This window comes from Hyperolius riggenbachi, chromosome 10 (genome assembly GCF_040937935.1).
Source record: "Hyperolius riggenbachi isolate aHypRig1 chromosome 10, aHypRig1.pri, whole genome shotgun sequence".
Classification (NCBI taxonomy): Eukaryota; Metazoa; Chordata; class Amphibia; order Anura; family Hyperoliidae; genus Hyperolius; species Hyperolius riggenbachi.
The window spans coordinates 227,125,327-227,147,033 of NC_090655.1; the positions used below are offsets into that span (position 1 = coordinate 227,125,327).

General features: G+C 44.1%; 1 protein-coding gene across 2 annotated transcripts; it reads left to right on the forward strand.

The window, feature by feature from the left end:
- Positions 1–414: 414 nt before the first annotated feature.
- LOC137534641 (oocyte zinc finger protein XlCOF7.1-like) lies at positions 415–21,481 on the forward strand. 2 transcript variants are annotated; one of them, XM_068256244.1, is made up of 8 exons: positions 432–491; positions 2,527–2,637; positions 7,622–7,741; positions 7,881–8,048; positions 8,134–8,254; positions 8,374–8,471; positions 8,585–8,714; positions 17,953–21,481. In XM_068256244.1, exons 2-8 carry the CDS (start codon positions 2,596–2,598, stop codon positions 20,490–20,492), a joined length of 3,219 nt encoding a protein of 1,072 aa, XP_068112345.1. In that variant the 5' UTR covers positions 432–491; positions 2,527–2,595; the 3' UTR covers positions 20,493–21,481. The 2 variants fall into 2 exon arrangements, with proteins under 2 accessions (XP_068112346.1, XP_068112345.1); XM_068256245.1 differs by lacking the exon at positions 2,527–2,637 and having other exon boundaries at positions 415–491.
- The last annotated feature ends 226 nt before the right edge of the window (positions 21,482–21,707 follow it).

Below are 21,707 nucleotides of genomic sequence, written 5' to 3' on the forward strand. Positions count from 1 at the left end.
CATTTTTCAGGAGAAAAATATATATATTTACACAGATCGGTACCTCACTACCTCAGTCCTAAAAGAGGGAAACATGAGGAGAAAAGAGGGACAGAGAGACAGGGTTCCAAAAGAGGGACTGTCCCTCCCAATGAGGGAGAGTTAGGAGCTATGCCTCCTCTTCTGCCACTTCCAGCAGAGTCTCATCTCTACTTCTCCTGCTTCCCACTTCACCTCTTATCTATGATACAAGCTACCATAAGATCTCTTCTGTGCGTTCCACCTAGAATGGGTGGAAGCCCTCTGCCGTGCCGTGATTTTGAACATTCATGTTTATTAACGGGAAACATTAGCGCAAGACATCTAACAAAGGCTGCAGTTTCGCTGTTCTCCACAAGATGGTGGTGTCGCCTATAGGAAACGGAAGGCACAGATTAGAAGCTATAGAGTAACAGGAAGTAGAGCGGAGACATTGCTGGGACTGGCAGCAGAGGAGGCTACGATTTTATAAGGTAATATTATTATTACAATTATTATATATATATATATATTATCTATACTGTGTATCTCCTCCCTACCACCTGTAGCTTCTGCTACACACAGAAAACGAAACTATAAGCATTTATGTAAACTAACTTTTCTGACTTATCCCACCAGAGCTGCCTGTGGAGAGGATGCTGATCTTATCACTAAGCCTTGGCACCACAGCAGCTGGCTTCTTTTATCCGACCTTTCTAAATTTGGGAAGAATTTGGGGCGCTTGTATTGTTTCACAGGGAAATTCCGCTAACCTGACTGGTTGCTGTTTTCACAGTTCTCCAATGACAGCACCCTCTACAACCTTTAGGTTTTGAATGGGTAGCGCACACACCACAACTGCTGCACTAAGCCGCTGCTGCATATTTACAACCTTCAGATAGTGTATAGGATAATAACTAAGCCCACACTATTTGGCCAATTAGAACCCTTCAAGGTGTAGATGGTGCTGTGATTTCCTGCTGCTTCACCTCAGGTTTCCTGCTGCTTCACCTCAACCATAATAACATCGAATTCAGAGCATCTAGCCTCTCAACATGTGGTACGCTGACCCAAGAGGTACTCTGGGCGCGGAGCAGTGCTTTTCAGCGCTGCTAGATTTGGGCGCAGCCAGCGCCGCCATAGACTATAAAGGGATTCAGTCTATAGCGGCGCTCAGTGAGTAACGTCGGCGCCGTCAGGAGACGGAGCCGAGGTTGCTTAAAAATCATAATCATTCGGCTTCCAGCAATCGCTGGAAGCCGAATTATTTCATTCCCCCACTATCCATGGCGGCCTGGAGGGGGAATAGTAATTTATTCGGCCCGGACTTGTGCAGAAGCAGGACCAGCCATATAACAGCTAGATCCTGCGCCCAAGTCTACCAGCGCCGAATTCAAATGTACTCCTCTGGGCGGGTTGGTGGAGTCAAAACTGACAATCTAGGTGTGAGAAGTGCCTGAGAAATTTTGCACACCAAAAGCGCCATAGTAATACTAGGTATAGCTGGAAATTTGGGCGCTAGTGAACAATAGGAGTCGGTGGGGGTGGTTAGTGTTAGGAGTAGGTGGGGGTGGTTAGTGTTAGGAGTAGGTGGGGGAGGTTAGTGTTAGGAGTAGGTGGGGGTGGTTAGTGTTAGGAGTAGGTGGGGGTGGTTAGTGTTAGGAGTAGGTGGGGGTGGTTAGTGTTAGGAGTAGGTGGGGGAGATTAGTATTAGGAGTAGCTGGGGGGTAGTTAGTGTTAGGAGTAGGTGGGGGGTGGTCAGGGTTAGGAGTAGGTGGGGGGTGGTCAGTGTTAGGAGTAGGTGGGGGAGGTTAGTGTTAGGAGTAGGTGGGGGTGGTTAGTGTTAGGAGTAGGTGGGGGAGATTAGTGTTAGGAGTAGGTGGGGGGTGGTTAGTGTTAGGAGTAGGTGGGGGGTGGTTAGTGTGAGGAGTAGGTGGGGGTGGTTAGTGTGAGGAGTAGGTGGGGTGAGGATAATGTTAGGAGTAGGTGAGGGGAGGTTAGTGTTAGGAGTAGGTTGGGGGTGGTCAGTGTTAGTAGTAGGTGGGGGTGGTCAGTGTTAGGAGTAGAGTGGGGGAGGTTAGTGTTAGGAGTAGAGTGGGGGAGGTTAGTGTTAGGAGTAGGTGGGGTGAGGGTAATGTTGGGGTAGGTGGGTGTGGTTAGTATTGGGAGTAGGTGGGGGGAGGTAAGTGTTAGTCATAGATGGGGATGCATTCAAGTGAGAATTAGGGTACAGAAGGGCATAGTAGGATATCAGTGTAATTACCGATAGCTTACTATAGCGGAATAGAATAGAATATCATTCAAATTGCTGAACTTCTACTGCCACTATTTCACGCTCATTTTTCCTCTTCCTCGCGTCCTTTTTGGGTAGACACTCATGGGTATCTAGGCTTGATGCATTTGATTATTTTTGCAAATGCTGATCCTTAGAAACTGAAAAATTATTACATAAACAAAAGCGGATAGGTGTACTGTATTATACCCATAGGGGATGTTTGAAAACAATCACTATACAATTTGTTATCCTAGGGGGTGCTTGGAAAGGACCATTTAAAAAGGGTACGACCATAATAATGTTGAGCAGCAACAAAATACACGATGGAACATGAGCACAGGGGGAACATGCATGTTTCTACACAGGTAAGTTCCTGGTAGAAGCTACATTTCACATCCCACTGCTGGAAAGTCAGCCATCTACTGATTTCTCTGTTCATTGCACTTTTGTATAGAATATGTCAGCGCTATATAAATACTAAATAATAATAATGACTTATTTTTTGTGTCCAGCTATGCAATAAATCTAGTTTAGGACCAAAACTTTAAGGGCTCGTTTCCACTATCGCGAATCTGCATGCGTCCAATGCATGCAGATTCGCACATGTAATGCAAGTGGATGGGCCTGTTTCCACTGTAGCGTTGTTGAGGTGCGTTTTTTTCAGCGGTAAAAAAACGCACAAAAGAGCCAACGAATTCGCCTGCGAGTGGAATGCATGCGAATCGCCGCTAATGTATTTAATAGTAAAAACGCATGCGTTTGTTACATGCGTTTTTACCCGCGATTTCGCGTGCGATTTCGCACCTTTTTCAATTTTATTTTGCCCTGGCAGTGTCATGGTTAATTTCGCATGGCACCCTGCCATGCGAAATCGCACGCGAAATCGCGGGTAAAAACGCATGCGGAAACGCATCCGCATGCGTTTTTACAAGCGTCGGAATGCCGGCGAAATCGCGTCGCAACAGTGGAAACGAGCCCTAAAACTAGCTGCCTAATACTGAGTAGGTCCCCATTGTGCTGCCAGAGAAGCTCTAAAGGTTCATACACACCTACCAACTATCTGTCCAACTATCTGCCAAACTTGTCTGTAAGAGAATGTGTACTCTAAAATTCTTACAATAAAAAGCATACCATTCTATTCATTATTTTCTCCTGGGCCCCTCTGTGCTGTTTCTGCCACTCCCTGCTGCAATCCTGGCTCGTAATTGCCAGTTTTAGGCAGTGTTTACAAACAAAAGACATGGCTGCTAACCGGCTTGTGATAGGCTCAGATAAGCTCAGTCTGTGTCTTATACAGAGCCTGCAGGGAGCGTGTAGAGGGTGTGTATAGCTTCTGCCTATAACAGCAGAGCAGCACATTCCTGCCTCAGCGGACAAACCCGTCAAAGGAAAGAACATTATATAACAGAGATAATACAGCCACTGTGCAACTAGAAAAGGCTGCAGTAAGACAGACGACATTAGAACAGGTATAGGAACTTATAGGATAGAAGAAATAAGACTGAGAATTTTGCTACAGAGTCTCTTTATGGAGCACAATTGTCAAACAGCTTTTGTTGTGAAACAAGTTGAAACAACTAAAAAAAGTCTTTTGCTACTGTTCAAAAAGCTGATAAGACTGATAAGAATTCGATCCAACAGTTGGATTTACTTCTTCTTAGTCTTATCAGCTGTTTGAACAATAGCAAACTTTTTTTTTAGTTGTTTCAACTTGTTACACAACAAAAGTTGTATGGGGCTTAACAGACAAGTTTGGTAGATAGTTGGACAGATAGTTGGTAGGTGTGTATGAACCTCAAGACGTTAAGGTGCGTACACACGCACTATTGTAACAAACGACGGGTTCGTCAGACCCTGTGGGCTGGGTGGACGTTCTTCCGACTGTAGGACATGTGTACAGTCTTATCAGTCTGCCGACAGACTGTACATATGTCCTACTGTCGGCAGAATGTCCGCCCAGTGGGAGGGTCTGAAAGACCCGTCGTTTGTTACAATAGTGCATATGTACGCCCCTTTAGTAGCACCTTTTCCAATCACCCACGACCCCCACCCCCCAGCACTAATTATTTTCCTGCTGTGCGGGGAAGATGTGGGTGATCTGACTGTACTGTGCAGCGGGGATCTCAGAGGGCCTTCGCTCTAGTGGGAGAGGGCGGGGCCGGCATTAGTTTGCCCTCTGCAGCTCCTTCCCTTGCAAGCATGCCAGCATAATTTCACAATTACTGGAGGGGATCAAACTTTAAATTAACGTGACGATGTGCCGGACTAGATTCGGCAACAGCGCCCCTAGTGACAAGCCCAAATGCGCCCATATAATATTGAAATTACATGGCGCAGATGATGGGGCTGACAGCGATCAAAGTGTCAGGCTTAGTCCGACACTTTGATCTGGAGGGGCTGACGCCATCTTTGATTTTATCAGCAACAGAACCACCTAGCGGCAGTCATTTTTTCTATGAAAGGCCAGTGTCAGAGATGGTCTGACAGCATTAGAAAGGGTGAATTTCTTTATAGTGAAGCTGAAGTGAGAGGTATATGCCATGTTTATTTAATCTTAAACAATACCAGATGCCTAGCAGTCCTGCTGATCCTCTGCCTTTTAATACTCTTAGCCATAGATCCTGAACAAGCATATGCAGATCAGGTGTTTCTGACTGAAGTCTGACTGGATTAGCTGCATGCTTATTTCAGGTGTGTGAGTCCGACATCACTGCAGCCAAAAATCAGCTTGACTGCCAGGCAACCAGTATTGTTTAAAAGGTAATAAATATGGCAGCCTCCATATAGCGCTTGCTTCTGGTCCCCCCTTAAAGAGAATCTGTATTGTTAAAATCGCACAAAAGTAAACATACCAGTGCGTTAGGGGACATCTCCTATTACCCTCTGACACAATTTCGCCGCTCCTCGCCGCATTAAAAGTGGTTAAAAAACAGTTTTAAAAAGTTTGTTTATAAACAAACAAAATGGCCACCAAAACAGGAAGTAGGTTGATGTACAGTATGTCCACACATAGAAAATACATCCATACACAAGCAGGCTGTATACAGCCTTCCTTTTGAATCTCAAGAGATCATTTGTGTGTTTCTTTCCCCCTGTTCTCATGCACTGAAGTTTCAGGCTGCTCGTTTCTTCCTGCAAACAGCTTTGCCCTTGTCTGTAATTCTTCAGTATGTGAAAGCCCAGCCAGCTCAGAGGACGATTTATCCAGCTTGTAAAAGATAAGAGAGAAGAGAGAAGCTGCTCTAATCTAAATAATACACAGGCAGTGTGCATAGAGGGGCCTGAAAGGGGGAGTTCATAGCAGAACCACAACACTGAAGAACTTGGCAGCCTTCCAGACACAGGCCGACAAGTCTGACAGGGGAAAGATACATTGATTTATTACAGAGACTGTGATAGTAGAAAGTGCTGCAGTAAGCTAGAACACATTAGAATAGCTTTTGGAACTTGTAGGATGATAAAAAACAGGATGCTATTTTTGTTACGGAGTCTCTTTAAAGAGACACTGAAGCGAGAAAAAAAATTATGATATAATGAATTGGTTGTGTAGTACGGATAATTACTAGAACTGTAGTAGCAAAGAAAATATTCTCATATTTTTATTTTCAGTTATATATTTTTTTTTTATAACATTGCACCATTCTCTAATATTTGCAGTTTAACCACTTGAGGACCCACCCTTTACCCCCCCTTAAGGACCAGCGCTGTATTATGTGATCTGTGCTGGGTGGGCTCTGCAGCCCCCAGCACAGATCAGGGTGCACGCAGAGCGATCAGATCGCCTCCCTTTTTTCCCCCCTATGGGGATGGTGTGCAGGGGGGGTCTGATCGCGTCTGCGTGCAGGCATGTTGCGGGGGGGGCACCTCAAAGCCCCCTCCGCGGCGACATTCTCCCCCTCCCTCTCCTACCTCCCTTCCCCGGAGATCCGGGCTGCACAGGACGCTATCCGTCCTGTGCAGCCAGTGACAGGACGTCCCCTGTCACATGGCGGCGATCCCCGGCCGCTGATTGGCCGGGGATCGCCGATCTGCCTTACGGCGCTGCTGCGCAGCAGCGCCGTACAATGTAAACAAAGCGGATTATTTCCGCTTGTGTTTACATTTAGCCTGCGAGCCGCCATCGGCGGCCCGCAGGCTGTTCACGGAGCCCCCCGCCGTGATTTGACAGGAAGCAGCCGCTCGCGCGAGCGGCTGCTTCCTGATTAATCAGCCTGCAGCTGGCGACGCAGTACTGCGTCGCTGGTCCTGCAGCTGCCACTTTGCCGACGCACGGTATAAGCGTGCGGTCGGCAAGTGGTTAAACACTACTCAGCATTCTAAATGATTTTACAGAGCAGGCCAGTGAATTTTTGACTTGTCCTCTGGAGAGAAAAAGAAAATACAGTGTCTGACAGTTGAGATAACAAGCTTCAGAAGACAGAGCTCTCTGCGACTTTGAAAGTCATGGAGCTCAATGGCTCCTTTGCATAGATAACAACTGGAGTTTCTTAACTCTTCCTGTACTGGAAACAATATTAGACCTATGTATCTGCTCCTAATGTTTTATTTCTTAGCTGTACTACACATACAAATCATATCATAATTTTTTTTTCTCTTCAGTGTCTCTTTAACCTCTTGACGACCAGCTAACGCCGATTGGCGTAAACTGGTCGTCTGCGGGTTACCATGGAAACGGCCGCTCGATCGAGCGGCCTTTCCATGTCAGTTCATGGAGGGTGTCTCCGTGAACAGCCGGAGAGCCGCCGATCGCGGCTCGCCGGCAAAATGTAAACAGGCGGGGAAGAAATCCCCGCTGTTTACATCATACGGCGCTGCTGCGCAGCAGCGGCGTAAGGCAGATCGGCGATCCCCGGCCTCTGATTGGCCGGGGATCGCCGGCATATGATATAAACCCTGGAAGTGCTACTGCACATGCAAAGAACACTCCTGGTCACAAGACTGTGATCGTGGTAGGAACATGCGCGCTTCCGCTATTGTGCAGGAGCCACCAACATGGATCATTACAGATAGGACAGCAGAAATTCAGCCATCTGGCTGCCGTCCACGAGCACCATTGGGCTGCAATTATATTTAACCGAATGGAAGTATTCGGTAACACCACGAATGTCAAGTCTGACATGCTGGTGGCATTAACCTGTGACAACAAAAAAATGTCATATTGCATCTGAGCATGGCAACAGATGCAACAACATAGGGGAGCCGGCTGTCCACTGCCTGTGCCAAGCGCTAGCAAGCTCCCGGCTGGCGGACAGGATAACAGACAGTGAATTCACTGCCATTAGCTGCCCGTGGAAAAGAGGCCCAGTATCTGACAGCCCAGATAATTGTCAGTTTGTTATCCTTCTACAGAGTGGTGATTCCTGTACAGATCACATGACTACATCAGTGAAGATGGAGAAGGAGCCAAGTCACATGACTGAGAGGATACTAAACCTCACCCTGGAGATCATCTATCTGCTGACTGGAGAGGTGAGGAGGATTCTGGGAGGGTCTCATGATGTCACATGTATTAGTCTTGATAAAACACAGGCCTAAGGACACAGGTGTGGTGAGGAGGATTCTGGAAATGTAGGTTACATGGCGATGGTTATTATTTTATCTTATACAGGATTATGAAGTGGTGAAGAAAAAAACTGGTGAGGTATTAACCATCAGCAGCCATCTCCATGACCCATCCCCAATCACAGCACCTCAATGTCACTCCCTAACACCTGAGAGAAACGATGAGAAAATTCTAGAAGTCATCCACAAAATGATTGAGCTGCTGACAGGAGAGGTGAGCAGAGCTGGGAATTATGCCATATTATCCAGTAGCTGTAAGAAATGTGTCTGGATGGTGACTGTATCATTGTGTGTGTCAGGTTCCTATAAGGTGTCAGGATGTCGCTGTATATTTCTCCATGGAAGAGTGGCAATATTTAGAAGGACACAAGGACCTCTACAAGGACATGATGAAGATCCAGTCTCCCCATGCATCACCGGGTATGAGGAGACTTTAACATTTAATTGAGCATAAATCAGTAGAGAGGGTCCATTTAGATGCTCCATCATCCAATAAATTAATAGAAAAAAATATATTTAGTAAGTGTGTCTTTTTACAGATAAATCCTATAACAGAAGCCCACCAGAGAAACGTGTAGAGCCTCTTTTTTCCCGGGATTGTACACAGGAAGATCCGACCATCCCTTACCATTATCAGGTAGGTGGAACTAAGGGTCTAAACTTAGTGACTTTCAACTGTATAAGATGATGCTCTTTTGTGCACTATCAGTATCCACACCCTAAACTTGTTTTCTATCTTTTTTGCCCTAGGGTGAAGAATTATGGAGAATTCTTTTTTTTGATCTATTGGAGACTAATCATGAAAAGGAAGAAGAGGTGTACATGAATAACGATCAGCAGTCTTCCAAGGAGGGTGAGACGATGATGAGAAGAATTGAAGGTACGGGAGTGATGTATGTGACGACTGATAAGTAATGTACAACTGGAAGTAAAATAATGAGGACTTGTTACTTACAGCAGAAGACTTTTGGTAAAATAGGCTTACATGTCAATATATCTTCGAATAAAATACTCTAGTGTGGTTCCACCCCAACACACTATGCAATTAGTATATACAAAACAGTCCCAAGACTATAGGGGTTTTAATAGGAACAGCATCAGTCTTTATTCTTCAATAGTACAAATTCTTCTCGATTGCAGTCATGAAATGTAGACAATTCATGCAAAGATCCACTCTACAGAACCGTAAGCTTCCTGACACGTGTTTCACGGCTAAAAGCCGCTTCCTCAGAGGCACACAAATGTGTAGCTATCAGGATAAAACCAATGGTTAAGAGACCTCAAACTAGGATGCAGAGTGTCCAGACATAACACTAAGATGTGCTGTCTGCAATAACCAGCAGGAACGTGCAAAGTTGCCTTCCAAAATAGGTTTTGTACTAAAAGGATAGAGAAAAGGACGGGAAGACACCGGGAGCCCAATCTGGTGTAGTATGTCACGGAGGGATATCGTAATTTTTAATAAAAGATTATATATACTCACAAGGCTGGGTTGCACACAACGCAACCAGTCTATATCGCATGTGGGGAAGTACCGTCCCCACTCGGCCTTGTGCGGTATGGTCGATGGTCGCAACTCCTTCAAAAACGATACCACCTGCCAAGGTGGTGACCCCTGATCCCAGGGGGGAATTTGCAGTACGGGAGGGTAGGAGGCGCCCTTAGAGGTACTATAGATCAGGCTTTGATTTGGATATTACCAATAATTATTCCACTTGTGTGTAAGACAAAACACACACACCCACCTTACAGATAAATCTATATGTTGTGTCTGGAGATGGGCCTATTGCTATTAACTAATAGGAGATTGGAAAGATCCTACCTTAATAAGTAGTCAGATCCATTGGTGTAAAATTTGTTGAAATTTATTGTAGCACTTAAAAAGACAACGCGTTTCGCGGCTGAAACCGCTTCATCAGGTCGTATGTTGTGCCTTTAAGTAATAGTCCTCTGAGCAAGGCGCCTTGCTCAGAGGACTATTACTTAAAGGCACAACATACGACCTGATGAAGCGGTTTCAGCCGCGAAACGCGTTGTCTTTTTAAGTGCTACAATAAATTTCAACAAATTTTACACCAATGGATCTGACTACTTATTAAGGTAGGATCTTTCCAATCTCCTATTAGTTAATAGCAATAGGCCCATCTCCAGACACAACATATAGATTTATCTGTAAGGTGGGTGTGTGTGTTTTGTCTTACACACAAGTGGAATAATTATTGGTAATATCCAAATCAAAGCCTGATCTATAGTACCTCTAAGGGCGCCTCCTACCCTCCCGTACTTCCAAAATAGGCTTACTGGTCCTTCTAAAAAAAATAGCATATTGTGATAAAGTTCATTATTTTCTGTAATGTACTGATAAACATTAGACTTTTCATATATTTTAGATTCATTACACACAACTGAAGTAGTTCAAGCCTTTTATTGTTTTAATATTGATGATTTTGGCATACAGCTCATGAAAACCCCAAATTCCTATCTCAAAAAATTAGCATATCATGAAAAGGTTCTCTAAACGAGCTATTAACCTAATCATCTGAATCAACTAATTAACTCTAAACACCTGCAAAAGATTCCTGAGGCTTTTAAAAACTCCCAGCCTGGTTCATTACTCAAAACCGCAATCATGGGTAAGACTGCCGACCTGACTGCTGTCCAGAAGGCCATCATTGACACCCTCAAGCAAGAAGGTAAGACACAGAAAGAAATTTCTGAACGAATAGGCTGTTCCCAGAGTGCTGTATCAAGGCACCTCACTGGAAAGTCTGTAGGAAGGAAAAAGTGTGGCAGAAAACGCTGCACAACGAGAAGAGGTGACCGGACCCTGAGGAAGATTGTGGAGAAGGACCGATTCCAGACCTTGGGGGACCTGCGGAAGCAGTGGACTGAGTCTGGAGTAGAAACATCCAGAGCCACAGTGTACAGGCGTGTGCACGAAATGGGCTACAGGTGCCGCATTCCCCAGGTCAAGCCACTTTTGAACCAGAAACAGCGGCAGAAGCGCCTGACCTGGGCTACAGAGAAGCAGAACTGGACTGTTGCTCAGTGGTCCAAAGTACTTTTTCGGATGAAAGCAACTTTTGCATGTCATTCGGAAATCAAGGTGCCAGAGTCTGTAGGAAGACTGGGGAGAGGGAAATGCCAAAATGCCTGAAGTCCAGTGTCAAGTACCCACAGTCAGTGATGGTCTGGGGTGCCATGTCAGCTGCTGGTGTTGGTCCACTGTGTTTTATTAAGGGCAGGGTCAATGCAGCTAGCTATCAGGAGATTTTGGAGCACTTCATGCATCCATCTGCTGAAAAGCTTTATGGAGATGAAGATTTCATTTTTCAGCACGACCTGGCACCTGCTCACAGTGCCAAAACCACTGGTAAATGGTTTACTGACCATGGTATTACTCTGCTCAATTGGCCTGCCAACTCTCCTTACCTGAACCCCATAGAGAATCTGTGGAAAATTGTGAAGAGAAAGTTGAGAGACGCAAGACCCAACACTCTGGATGAGCTTAAGGCTACTATCGAAGCATCCTGGGCCTCCATAACACCTGAGCAGTGCCACAGGCTGATTGCCTCCATGCCACGCCGCATTGAAGCAGTCATTTCTGCAAAAGGATTCCCGACCAAGTATTGAGTGCATAACTGAACATAATTATTTGAAGGTTGACTTTTTTTGTTTTAAAAACACTTTTCTTTTATTGGTCGGATGAAATATGCTAATTTTTTGAGATAGGAATTTTGGGTTTTCATGAGCTGTATGCCAAAATCATCACTATTAAAACAATAAAAGGCTTGAACTACTTCAGTTGTGTGTAATGAATCTAAAATATATGAAAGTCTAATGTTTATCAGTACATTACAGAAAATAATGAACTTTATCACAATATGCTAATTTTTTGAGAAGGACATGTACAGTTGTTCATCTTTTAGGTTGTTGTGCTATAATGTTTCCCAGATCTCTTCTTCAGTACTTGTGTGTGCTGATACCTGTTCGGAAAATGGGCTTCTAAAAGGTTCTGTTAAGTTTAAAGTGTTACCTACTTTATGCCCATCTGCAATACTTATTCTGCCTGTCCAGATCTTATCAGCTCATCAGCAGCCACTGAGTATGGACAAGTGATTTATGATTTATTTCAGGACACAATGTCCATGACTGGATCGTATTTTAAACAGAGCTAAAATCAGCACTGTAGGGTCCATCTCCATCAATCATTACAACTTCATGTCATCAGTATAACATCATAGTACCAACAAATGAGGGGGAGATACTGTACACCATATGAAAGGTCCATCTCCATTCCTCAGTATAACATTATAGTACCAACAAATGAGGAGGAGATACTGTACACCATATGAAAGGCCCATCTCCATTCCTCAGTATAACATCATAGTACCAACAAATGAGAAGGAGATACTGTACACCATATGAAAGGCTCATCTCCATTCCTCAGTATAACATCATAGTACCAACAAATGAGGAGGAGATACTGTACACCATATGAAAGGCCCATCTCCATTCCTCTGTATAACCTCACAGTACCAATAAAGGAGGAGATACTGTACACCATATAAAAGGCCCATCTCCATTCCTCAGTATAACATCATGGTACCAACAAATGAGGAGGAGACACTGTACACCATATGGAATGTCCATCTCCATTCCTCAGTATAACATCATAGTACCAACAAATGAGGAGATACTGTACGCCATAGGAGAGGCCCATCTCCATTCCTCAGTTTAACATCACAGTATAAACAAATGAAGAGGAGATAATGGTGCTGCCAAAGCCGCGCAGCTTAATGACAGGAGCGCAATCTCAGTGCACGCTATGCTGCGGTAGTGCAGCTAGCATGCGCTGGTAACATACGCTCGGTCCTTCTAACGGCCGCTCCATTGAACCTGCTCTGAGCCCCTGATGGTCCAGTGGCTTTAATGGATGCGATCAAGTGGCACGCAGCCTACCGAGCTAATCAAAACACTGGGATCACGTCCATTAAAGCAGTGTTCCCCAACCCTGTTCTCAAGGCCCACCAACAGTACATGTTTTGCAGGAAACCACAAACATACACAGGTGAGGTAATTACTGTCTCAGCAGAGCTGATTAACTACCTCTGTGGATTTCCACAAAACATGCACTGTTGGTGGGCCTTGAGGACAGGGTTGGGGAACACTGCTTTAATGGACGTGAACCCAGTGTTTTGATTAGCTCGGTAGGCTGTGTGTCACTTGATCGCATCCATTAAAGCCACTGGACCATCCGTGGCTCAGGGCAGGTTCAATGGAGCGGCCGTTAGTTAGAAGGAGCGAGCGTATGCTACCAGCGCATGCTTGCTGCACTACCACAGCATAGCGTGCGCCGAGCTCGTGCTCCTGTCATTAAGCTGAGCTGCTTGATAAATCAACCCCCATATGAAAGGCCCATCTCCATTCCTCAGTATAACATCATAGCACCAACAAATGAGGAGGAGATACTGTACACCATATGAAAGGTCCATCTCCATTCCTCAGTATAGCATCACAGCACCAACAAATGAGGAGATACTGTACACCATATGAAAGGTCCATCTCCATTCCTCAGTATAACATCAAGTTCCCAACAAATGAGGAGGAGATACTGTACACCATATGAAAGGTCCATCTCCATTCCTCAGTATAACATCAAGTTCCCAACAAATGAGGAGGAGATACTGTACACCATATGAAAGGTCCATCTCCATTCCTCAGTGTAACATCATAGTACCAACAAATGAGGAGGAGATACTGTACACCATATGAAAGGCCGATCTCCATTACTCATCAAGAGTTTCTTCAATGTCCTTGTAACTTGACCTAGCATGTGATAATTAATTTTCTTGTGCATTCTGTTAGATATCTTTTTTTTCTTATACACTGTACAGTACATCCAAAAATGATTCACAGTGCATCACTTTTTCCACATTTTGTTATGTTACAGCCCTATTCCAAAATGGATGAAATTCATTTTTCCTCAGAATTCTACACACAACACATCATATTGATTACGTGAAAAAATTTATTTGAAGTTTTGGCAAATTTATTAAAAATAAAAAACTGAGAAACCACATGCAGATAAGTATTCACTTAAGCCTTTGCTCAGTACTTTGTTGATACACCTTTGGCAGAAATTACAGCCTCAAGTCTTTCTGAATATGATGTTACAAGCTTGGCATACCTATCCTTGGCCAGTTTTGACCATTCCTCTTTGCAGCATCTCTCAAGCTCCATCAGGTTGGATGGGAAGATGTTCAATCGGATTCAAGTCTGGGCTCTGGCTGGGCCACTCAAAAACATTCACAGAGTTGTCCTGAAGCCACTCCTTTGATATCTTGGCTGTGTCCTTGGGGTCATTGTCCTGCTGAAAGATAAACCATCATCACATTCTGAGTTCAAGAGCGCTTTGGAGCAGGTTTTCATCCAGGATATCTCTGTGCATTGTTGCTGTCATCTTCCTCTTTATCCTGGAAAAAGTAAAGCAGCGCAGATATGGATATGTGATTGCTGCTACAGGCGAGCTGGCTTCACAGCCCAAAAGGGTACAGATGAAAAGTCTAAGATGCCTCAGCGCAAATATTCCTGTTCGTGCAGGGTAAACCACAGTGATAGACACTTTTTTGGCAACAGTGCCTGTTTCCAGAGTTCTCCCACCTCAAAGATGATATACAATGTAATCCACAGGCAGCCAAAGTACTTGCTGTAATCCCGATATCCAACAGAGCAGGCTGCAAGTCCATCAGCAATACTGCTCTGTGTTCGTATCGTAACGATCTCGCTAGACGGGTCTCCGAGTCACGTGGTGTGTGTTCCTTCCGGCTTCCGCTCCCTATGCGTTCCAACAGGCTATCACAGCCTGTGTAGGCGAGCGCCGTGCAGTGGCTTCTTCTGCTGAGCTGCTGCAGGTCACACCCACGACTGGACAGAAGATTGGTAGCTGGAACTGTGTAAGTAGTGGATGATCTGCACTGCTGGGTGTCTGAGATCTCAGACATCTCAGACACCCAGCAGTGCAGATCATCCACTACTTACACAGTTCCAGCTACAAATCTTCTGTCCAGTCGTGGGTGTGACCTGCAGCAGCTCAGCAGAAGAAGCCACTGCACGGCGCTCGCCTACACAGGCTGTGATAGCCTGTTGGAACGCATAGGGAGCGGAAGCCGGAAGGAACACACACCACGTGACTCGGAGACCCGTCCAGCGAGATCGTTCACTTCTGCTACGAGCACAGAGCAGTATTGCTGCTGGACTTGCAGCCTGCTCTGTTGGATATCGGGATTACAGCAAATACTTTGGCCGCCTGTGGATTACATTGTATATCATCTTTGAGGTGGGAGAACTCTGGAAACAGGTACTGTTGCCGAAAACTTTTCTAGCACTGTGGTTTACCCTGCACGAACAGGAATATTTGCGCTGAGGTATCTTAGACTTTTCATCTTCCTCTTTATCCTGAATAGTTTGCCAGTTCCTGCCACTGAAAAACATCCCTACAGCACGATGCTGCCACCACTATGCTTCGCTGTAGGGATGGTATTGGTCTGGTGATGAGCGGTGCATGGTTTCCTCCAAACTTGAAGCCTGGCATTCACACCAAAGAGTTCAATGTTTGTCTCATCAGACCAGAAAATTTTGTTTCTCATGGTCTGCGAGTCCTTCAATTGCCTTTTGGCAAACTGCAGGTGGGCTGCCATGACCATTTTACTTCTGGAAGGTTCTCCTCTCTCCACAGAGGACCTCTGACAGAGTGACCAATCGGGTTCCTGGTCACCTCCTTGACTAAGGCCCTTCTCCTCGAATGCTCAGTTGAGATGGCCGGCCGGCTCTAGGAAGAGTCCTGGTGGTTTTGAACTTCTTCCACTTACGAGTGATGGGGGACACTGTGCTCATTGTGATTTTCAAAGCAGCAGAAATTTTTCAGTACCCCAGATTTGTCCCTCAAGAAAAATCCTGTCTCAGAGGTCGATTCCTTTGACTTCATGCTTAATTTGTGCTCTGACGTGAATTGTCAACTGTGAGACCTTATATAGACAGATGTGTGCCTTTCCAAATCATGTCCATTCAACTGAATTCACCCCAGATGGACTTCAGTTAAGCTGCAAAAACAACTTAAAGAGGAGCCGTTAGCCATACTAACTAAATACTTGCTTTACTTGCATAACATATGTATTGCACTGTCCACATTTTGATTTCTGTAAAGTATATAGTAAAGAGAATTTAAGTTTCTGTCAGTTTGCAGACCTGGTTTACAATCCCTGTGTCTGAAGCCAATCTTGATGTCATTTCTTCCCTTAGGCCTCATTCACACCTAAAATTTAAAAAAAAACGCAAGTGTTTTGCGTTTTTGTGCTTTTTCCCCCCTCCCAGTGCTCCACTGCGTGCTGTGTTTGTGGTAAAAGTGCTTTCGTAAGCGCTTTTCCAGAGCGGTTTTGTAATTCACTCCCTGATGCAAGTCAGGAAGTGAACTCTTTGACCTGGAAAAGATAAAATATAATGTATTTATTCTAAAAAAAATGCGAACGCAATCGATGCATAAAGAGGTTTTGGGAGCGTTTAGCACTCTTTCTATACCTTCCATTATAGCATAAAACACCCCAAAAATGGTACAGGCACCACTTTGCTGAAAGCACAGTGCACGAACCGCGCTGATATGAACCTTCTCATGGAGATTCATTGCACAAACGTTTTGTGGGCGATTTTAAATATCAACTGCACTTGAAAAAAGGCAGACAATACCCCTAGTGTGAATGAGCCCTTACTCTGTTTTCTCTCCTCTGCCTAATGTTTATGCATTGCCTGCCCTCTTCCCTGTCTTCAGACACTCCCACACAGCTCTTCAACTGTGTGCATCCTCACAAATCATTGTGTGACTTTGCAGGCCTGGTATATTTGTATGGATTGGATTTCAGCTGAGTCACTTTCTCAGCTTCTCAGCACAAGAAATATTGGCCAATCAGACAGGAACAGAGGTGTGGGAGGGGAAAACGGGAGTGAAAGAATCTTTAGCCAATCAGGCTGCATTAGTTATGTCTGAGGGGAAAAGGGGAGGAGAGTAAAGGAGATAAAAAAAACAGCATGCCCTGCAACTTCTCTTTTGCGGCAGACGTACCAAATAAGAGCCAGGGGACCTGGTAAATGATCTTCTATTGAGAAGAAAATTAAGAGAGATTTTTAACTTTTGGATTGCCTGGTTAGCATCCTTATTATTTGTTTACCATATAAAAATAGAGAATTTATTTTTTTATTTTATGCAGTTACTCTTTAAAGGAATACTGTAGGGGGTTGGGGGATGAGTTGAACTTACCTGGAGCTTCCAATGGTCCCCCGCAGACATCCTGTGCCCGCGCAGCCACTCACCGATGCTCTGGCCCCGCCTCCGGTTCACTTCTGGAATTTCAAACTTGAAAGTCTGAAAACCACTGCACCTGCGTTGCCATGTCCTCGCTCCCACTGACGTCACCAGGAGTGTACTGTGAAGGCCCAGTATGGTCTGTGTCTGCGCAGTACGCTCCTGGTGACATCAGTGGGGATTGAGGACATGGCAACGCAGGTGCAGTGGTGTTCAGACTTTAAAGTCTGAAATTCCAGAAGTGAACCGGAGGCAGGGCCGGAGCATTGGGGAGTGACTGCGCGGGCACAGGATGCCTGCGGGGGACCATTAGAAGCCCCGGGTAACTTCAATTCATTTCCCCCCGACCCCTACAGTATTCCTTTAAGGACGATCAGGGGAAACAGGGTGTATCTGAGCTCAATTTTGAGCTTCATGGTAAAGGCTGGGAATACTTATGTACATGTGCTTTCTCAATTTTTTTATTTATTTTTTTATAAATTTGCCAAAACCTCAAACTTTTTTCATGCTGTCATTATTGTGTGTAGAACTCTAAGGATAAAAAAATACATTGAATCCATTTTGGAATAAGGCTGTAACATAACAAATGTGGAAAAGGTGATGTGCGGTAAATACTTTTCACATGGACTGTATGTGTTACACTTTTTATCATATTTATACCAGAGCTCAATGAAAATGAACAACTTCAGCAGCATACATTATTCCTGACTCCAAAATGGTGATTAATAAATGTGCTTGCACTAATATTCATATTTCCTTATAGAACAGCAGGATGTGGAGAACAACTCCGAGGGACATTTTGTTTCACCTCCCAATTATTACACAGAAGATTATGGCTTCACACAATATAATCCAGGAAGAAACCCCATTACTGGAGGTACAGATCACAGACTTTACCATGAGGAGAGATCACTGAATCCATCTAATCCTGAGGAATCTTTTGATATGGCAGATGCAGATAACTCAAATATGTATCCATCTTCTCACACTACCCGTACATCAAAAGATCCATCTTATCTTAAAGAATATCCTTTCAGGAAACCTCGTACCATTACACAGAGACGTGGTAGGAAGACCTTTCCATGTTCTGAGTGTGAGAGATCTTTTAGCAGGAAACGCCATCTTGCCTTACATCAGAGAAGTCACACTGTTACTGGAAATACACATCGCAGACTTCACCATGAGGAGAGATCACCGTCTCCCTCTAATCCTGAGGTATCTTCTCATAGATCACATCCTGTAACCCCAAATATCCAGCCACCACTACACTGTGCTTCTAGAACAACAGATCAGTTTAATCCTGAGGAATTTTCTCATAAATCACATCCTGTAACCCCAAATACCCAGCCAACATTACACTGTGCTGATAGAACAACAGGTCCATCTAATCCTGAGGAATCTTCTCATAGGGCACATCCTGTAACCCCAAATATCCAGCCAACACTACACTGTGCTGATAGAAAAACAGGTCCATCTAATCCTGAAGAATCTTCTCATAGGTCACATCCTGTAACCCCAAATATTCAGCCAACACTACACTGTGCTGATAGAACAATAGGTCCATCTAATCCCGAGGAATCTTCTCATAGGGTAAATCCTGTAATCCCAAATATCCAGCCAACACTACACTGTGTTGATAGAACAACAGGTCCGTCTAATCCTGAGGTACGTTCTCATAGATCACATCCTGTAACCCCAAATATCCAGCCAACACTACACTGTGTTGATAGCACAAAAGGTCCATCCAATCCTGAGGTATCTTCTCATAGATCACATCTTGTAGCCCAAAATATCCAGCCGACACTTCACCAGGCTGATAGAACAACAGATCTGTCTAATCCTGAGGAATCTTCTCATAGGTCACACCCTGTAACCCCAAATATCCAGCCAACACTTTACTGTGCTGATAGAACAACAGGTCCATCTAATCCTGAGGAATCTTTTGATATGGCAGATGCGGATAACTCAAATATGTATCCATCTTCTCACACTACCCGTACATCAATAGATGTATCTTATCTTAAAAAATATCCTTTCAGGAAACCTCGTACCATTAAAACCATTACACAGAGACGTGGTAGGAAGCCCTTTCCATGTTCTCAGTGTAAGAGCTCTTTTAGCAGGAAACGCCATCTTGCCTTACATCAGAGAAGTCACACTGTTACTGGAAATACACATCGCAGACTTCACCATGAGGAGAGATCACCGGATCCCTCTAATCCTGAGGAATCTTTTCATAGATCACATCCTGTAGGCCCAAATATCCAGCCACCACTACACTGTGCTTCTAGAACAACAGATCAGTTTAATCCTGAGGAATCTTCTCATAGATCACATCCTGTAACCCCAAATACCCAGCCAACATTACACTGTGCTGATAGAACAACAAATCCGTCTAATCCTGAAGTATCTTCTCATAAATCACATCCTGTAACCCCAGATATCAAGCTAGCACTACACTGTACTGATAGAACAACAGGTCCATCTATTCCTGAGGTATCTTCTCATAGGTCACATCCTGTAACCCCAAATATCCAGCCACCACTACACCATGCGGATAGAACAACAGATCTGTCTAACCCTGTGAAAGCATCTTCCGGGGATTCACATCAAACTATACAGGGAGGGGAAGATAATTTTCCATGTTCAGAATGTGATAAATGTTTTAAAGATCAATCACTTCTTGCTGCTCACCTCCAATCTCATACAGACAAAGCTTCACTCATATGTTTAGAATGTGGCAAAAGTTTTTCTCAGAAAGGAAACCTGACCACACACATGAGAATCCACACGGGGGAACGTCGCTTTCCTTGTTCTGTCTGTAGGAAATCCTTTTCTCGGAAAGAGCACCTCATTAAGCATCAAAGAAGTCACACTGGGGAGCGCCCATATTCCTGTGCACAGTGTGGGAAATCGTACATGCTAAAAGAACACCTTCTTAAACACCAAAAAACTCACACACACCAGCGGCCCTTTTCATGTTCAGCATGTGGGAAACGTTTTAGTGAGAAGGGACACCTTTATAGACACATGCAAATTCACACAGGTGAACGTCCATTCTCATGTTCACATTGTGGGAAAGCGTTCATTCAGAAAGCGGACCGTGCAAAACATCTCATGCAACACACGGGCGAGCGGCCCTTTGTTTGTTTACAGTGTGGGAAAACGTTCACTCAGAAATTCATCCTTGTTAGACACCAGAAAAATCACGTGAGCCAGCATTCTTCCCAGTGCTTAGATTGCGGTGAATGTTTTGCAAACAAAGAAGGTTTAATTAAACACCAGTTGTTGCACATCCCCTGATTCCAGTGAAGGATGCTTACTGACAACATATATGTTATTCTGTTAACAGAAAAATTGTATGATAGGAGGGCTATCTGTTCACACAGCAGTTCTAGTCAAACTATGGCTGAGTTGGCTTCTTTTATCTCCTGGAACCCCCATTCTCTATTCCTCAATGTAGCATCATGCTCCCAACTAATGAGGAGGAGATACTGTACACCATATCAAAGGCCCATCTCCATTCCTCAGTATAACATAGTGCCAACAAATGAGGAGGAGATACTGTACACCATATGGAATATCCATCTCCATTCCTCAGTATAACATCATAGTGCCAACAAATGAGGAAATACTGTACACCATATGAAATGTCCATCTCCATTCCTCAGTATAACATCATAGTACCAACACATGAGGAGGAGATACTGTACACCATATGAAAGGTCCATCTCCATTCCTCAGTATAACATCATAGCACCAACAAATGAGGAGGAGATACTGTACACCATATGGAATGTCCATCTCCATTCCTCAGTATAACATCATAGTACCACAAATGAGGAGGAGATACTGTACACTATATGAAAGGTCTATCTCCATTCCTCAGTATGACATCATAGCACCAACAAATGAGGAGGAGATACTGTACACCATATGAAAGGTCCATCTACATTCCTCAGTATAACATCATAGTGCCAACAAATGAGGAGGTGATACTGTACACCATATGAAAGGCTATGAACCTCTAGCAACTAGAAAGCACCCTTACCTGGTATCAGCCGATCCCTATCGTTGCCTGATAACCTAGACTCTACTGTAAACTAAAAGAGAACATATCATAAAATGTTATTTTCAGACAATAGTCATCAAAAATAACATATATTCAGTAATAGCAATGCTTAGGGGCCTTTTATACTAAAAAAAAGTTACTTGTGCTGCTACATTTATGTAGTCACTGTTTTTTTAAAGTCAGAAATACTGTACATTTCTGATTGTGACTGTATATCTGATGTGTACACAGAAATCTTTTATAAATAATAAATAACATCTCTGCTGTAAGAATAAAGTCTGATGTGTTGTTGTGTCACTAATAGGGATGGTCAATGAGATGCAAATAATTCTGCATTGGTGCAGGTTTATGCAAATTTTGTATGCAAATTTTTGCACACCCTTTGCTCATAAAATCAATTAATTTGGTTTGTTGTTACAGTTGGGGTTGGTGACTTCAAATTAAGT

Excerpts from the sequence above, each read along its gene's own strand:
- LOC137534641 (XM_068256244.1), top strand. The coding sequence starts at position 2,596 with ATGGAACATGAGCACAGGGGGAACATGCATGTTTCTACACAG. Across the intron at positions 7,742-7,880 it reads TCTATCTGCTGACTGGAGAG|GATTATGAAGTGGTGAAGAA; the intron begins GTGAGGAGGATT and ends TATCTTATACAG. Across the intron at positions 8,049-8,133 it reads TTGAGCTGCTGACAGGAGAG|GTTCCTATAAGGTGTCAGGA; the intron begins GTGAGCAGAGCT and ends TGTGTGTGTCAG.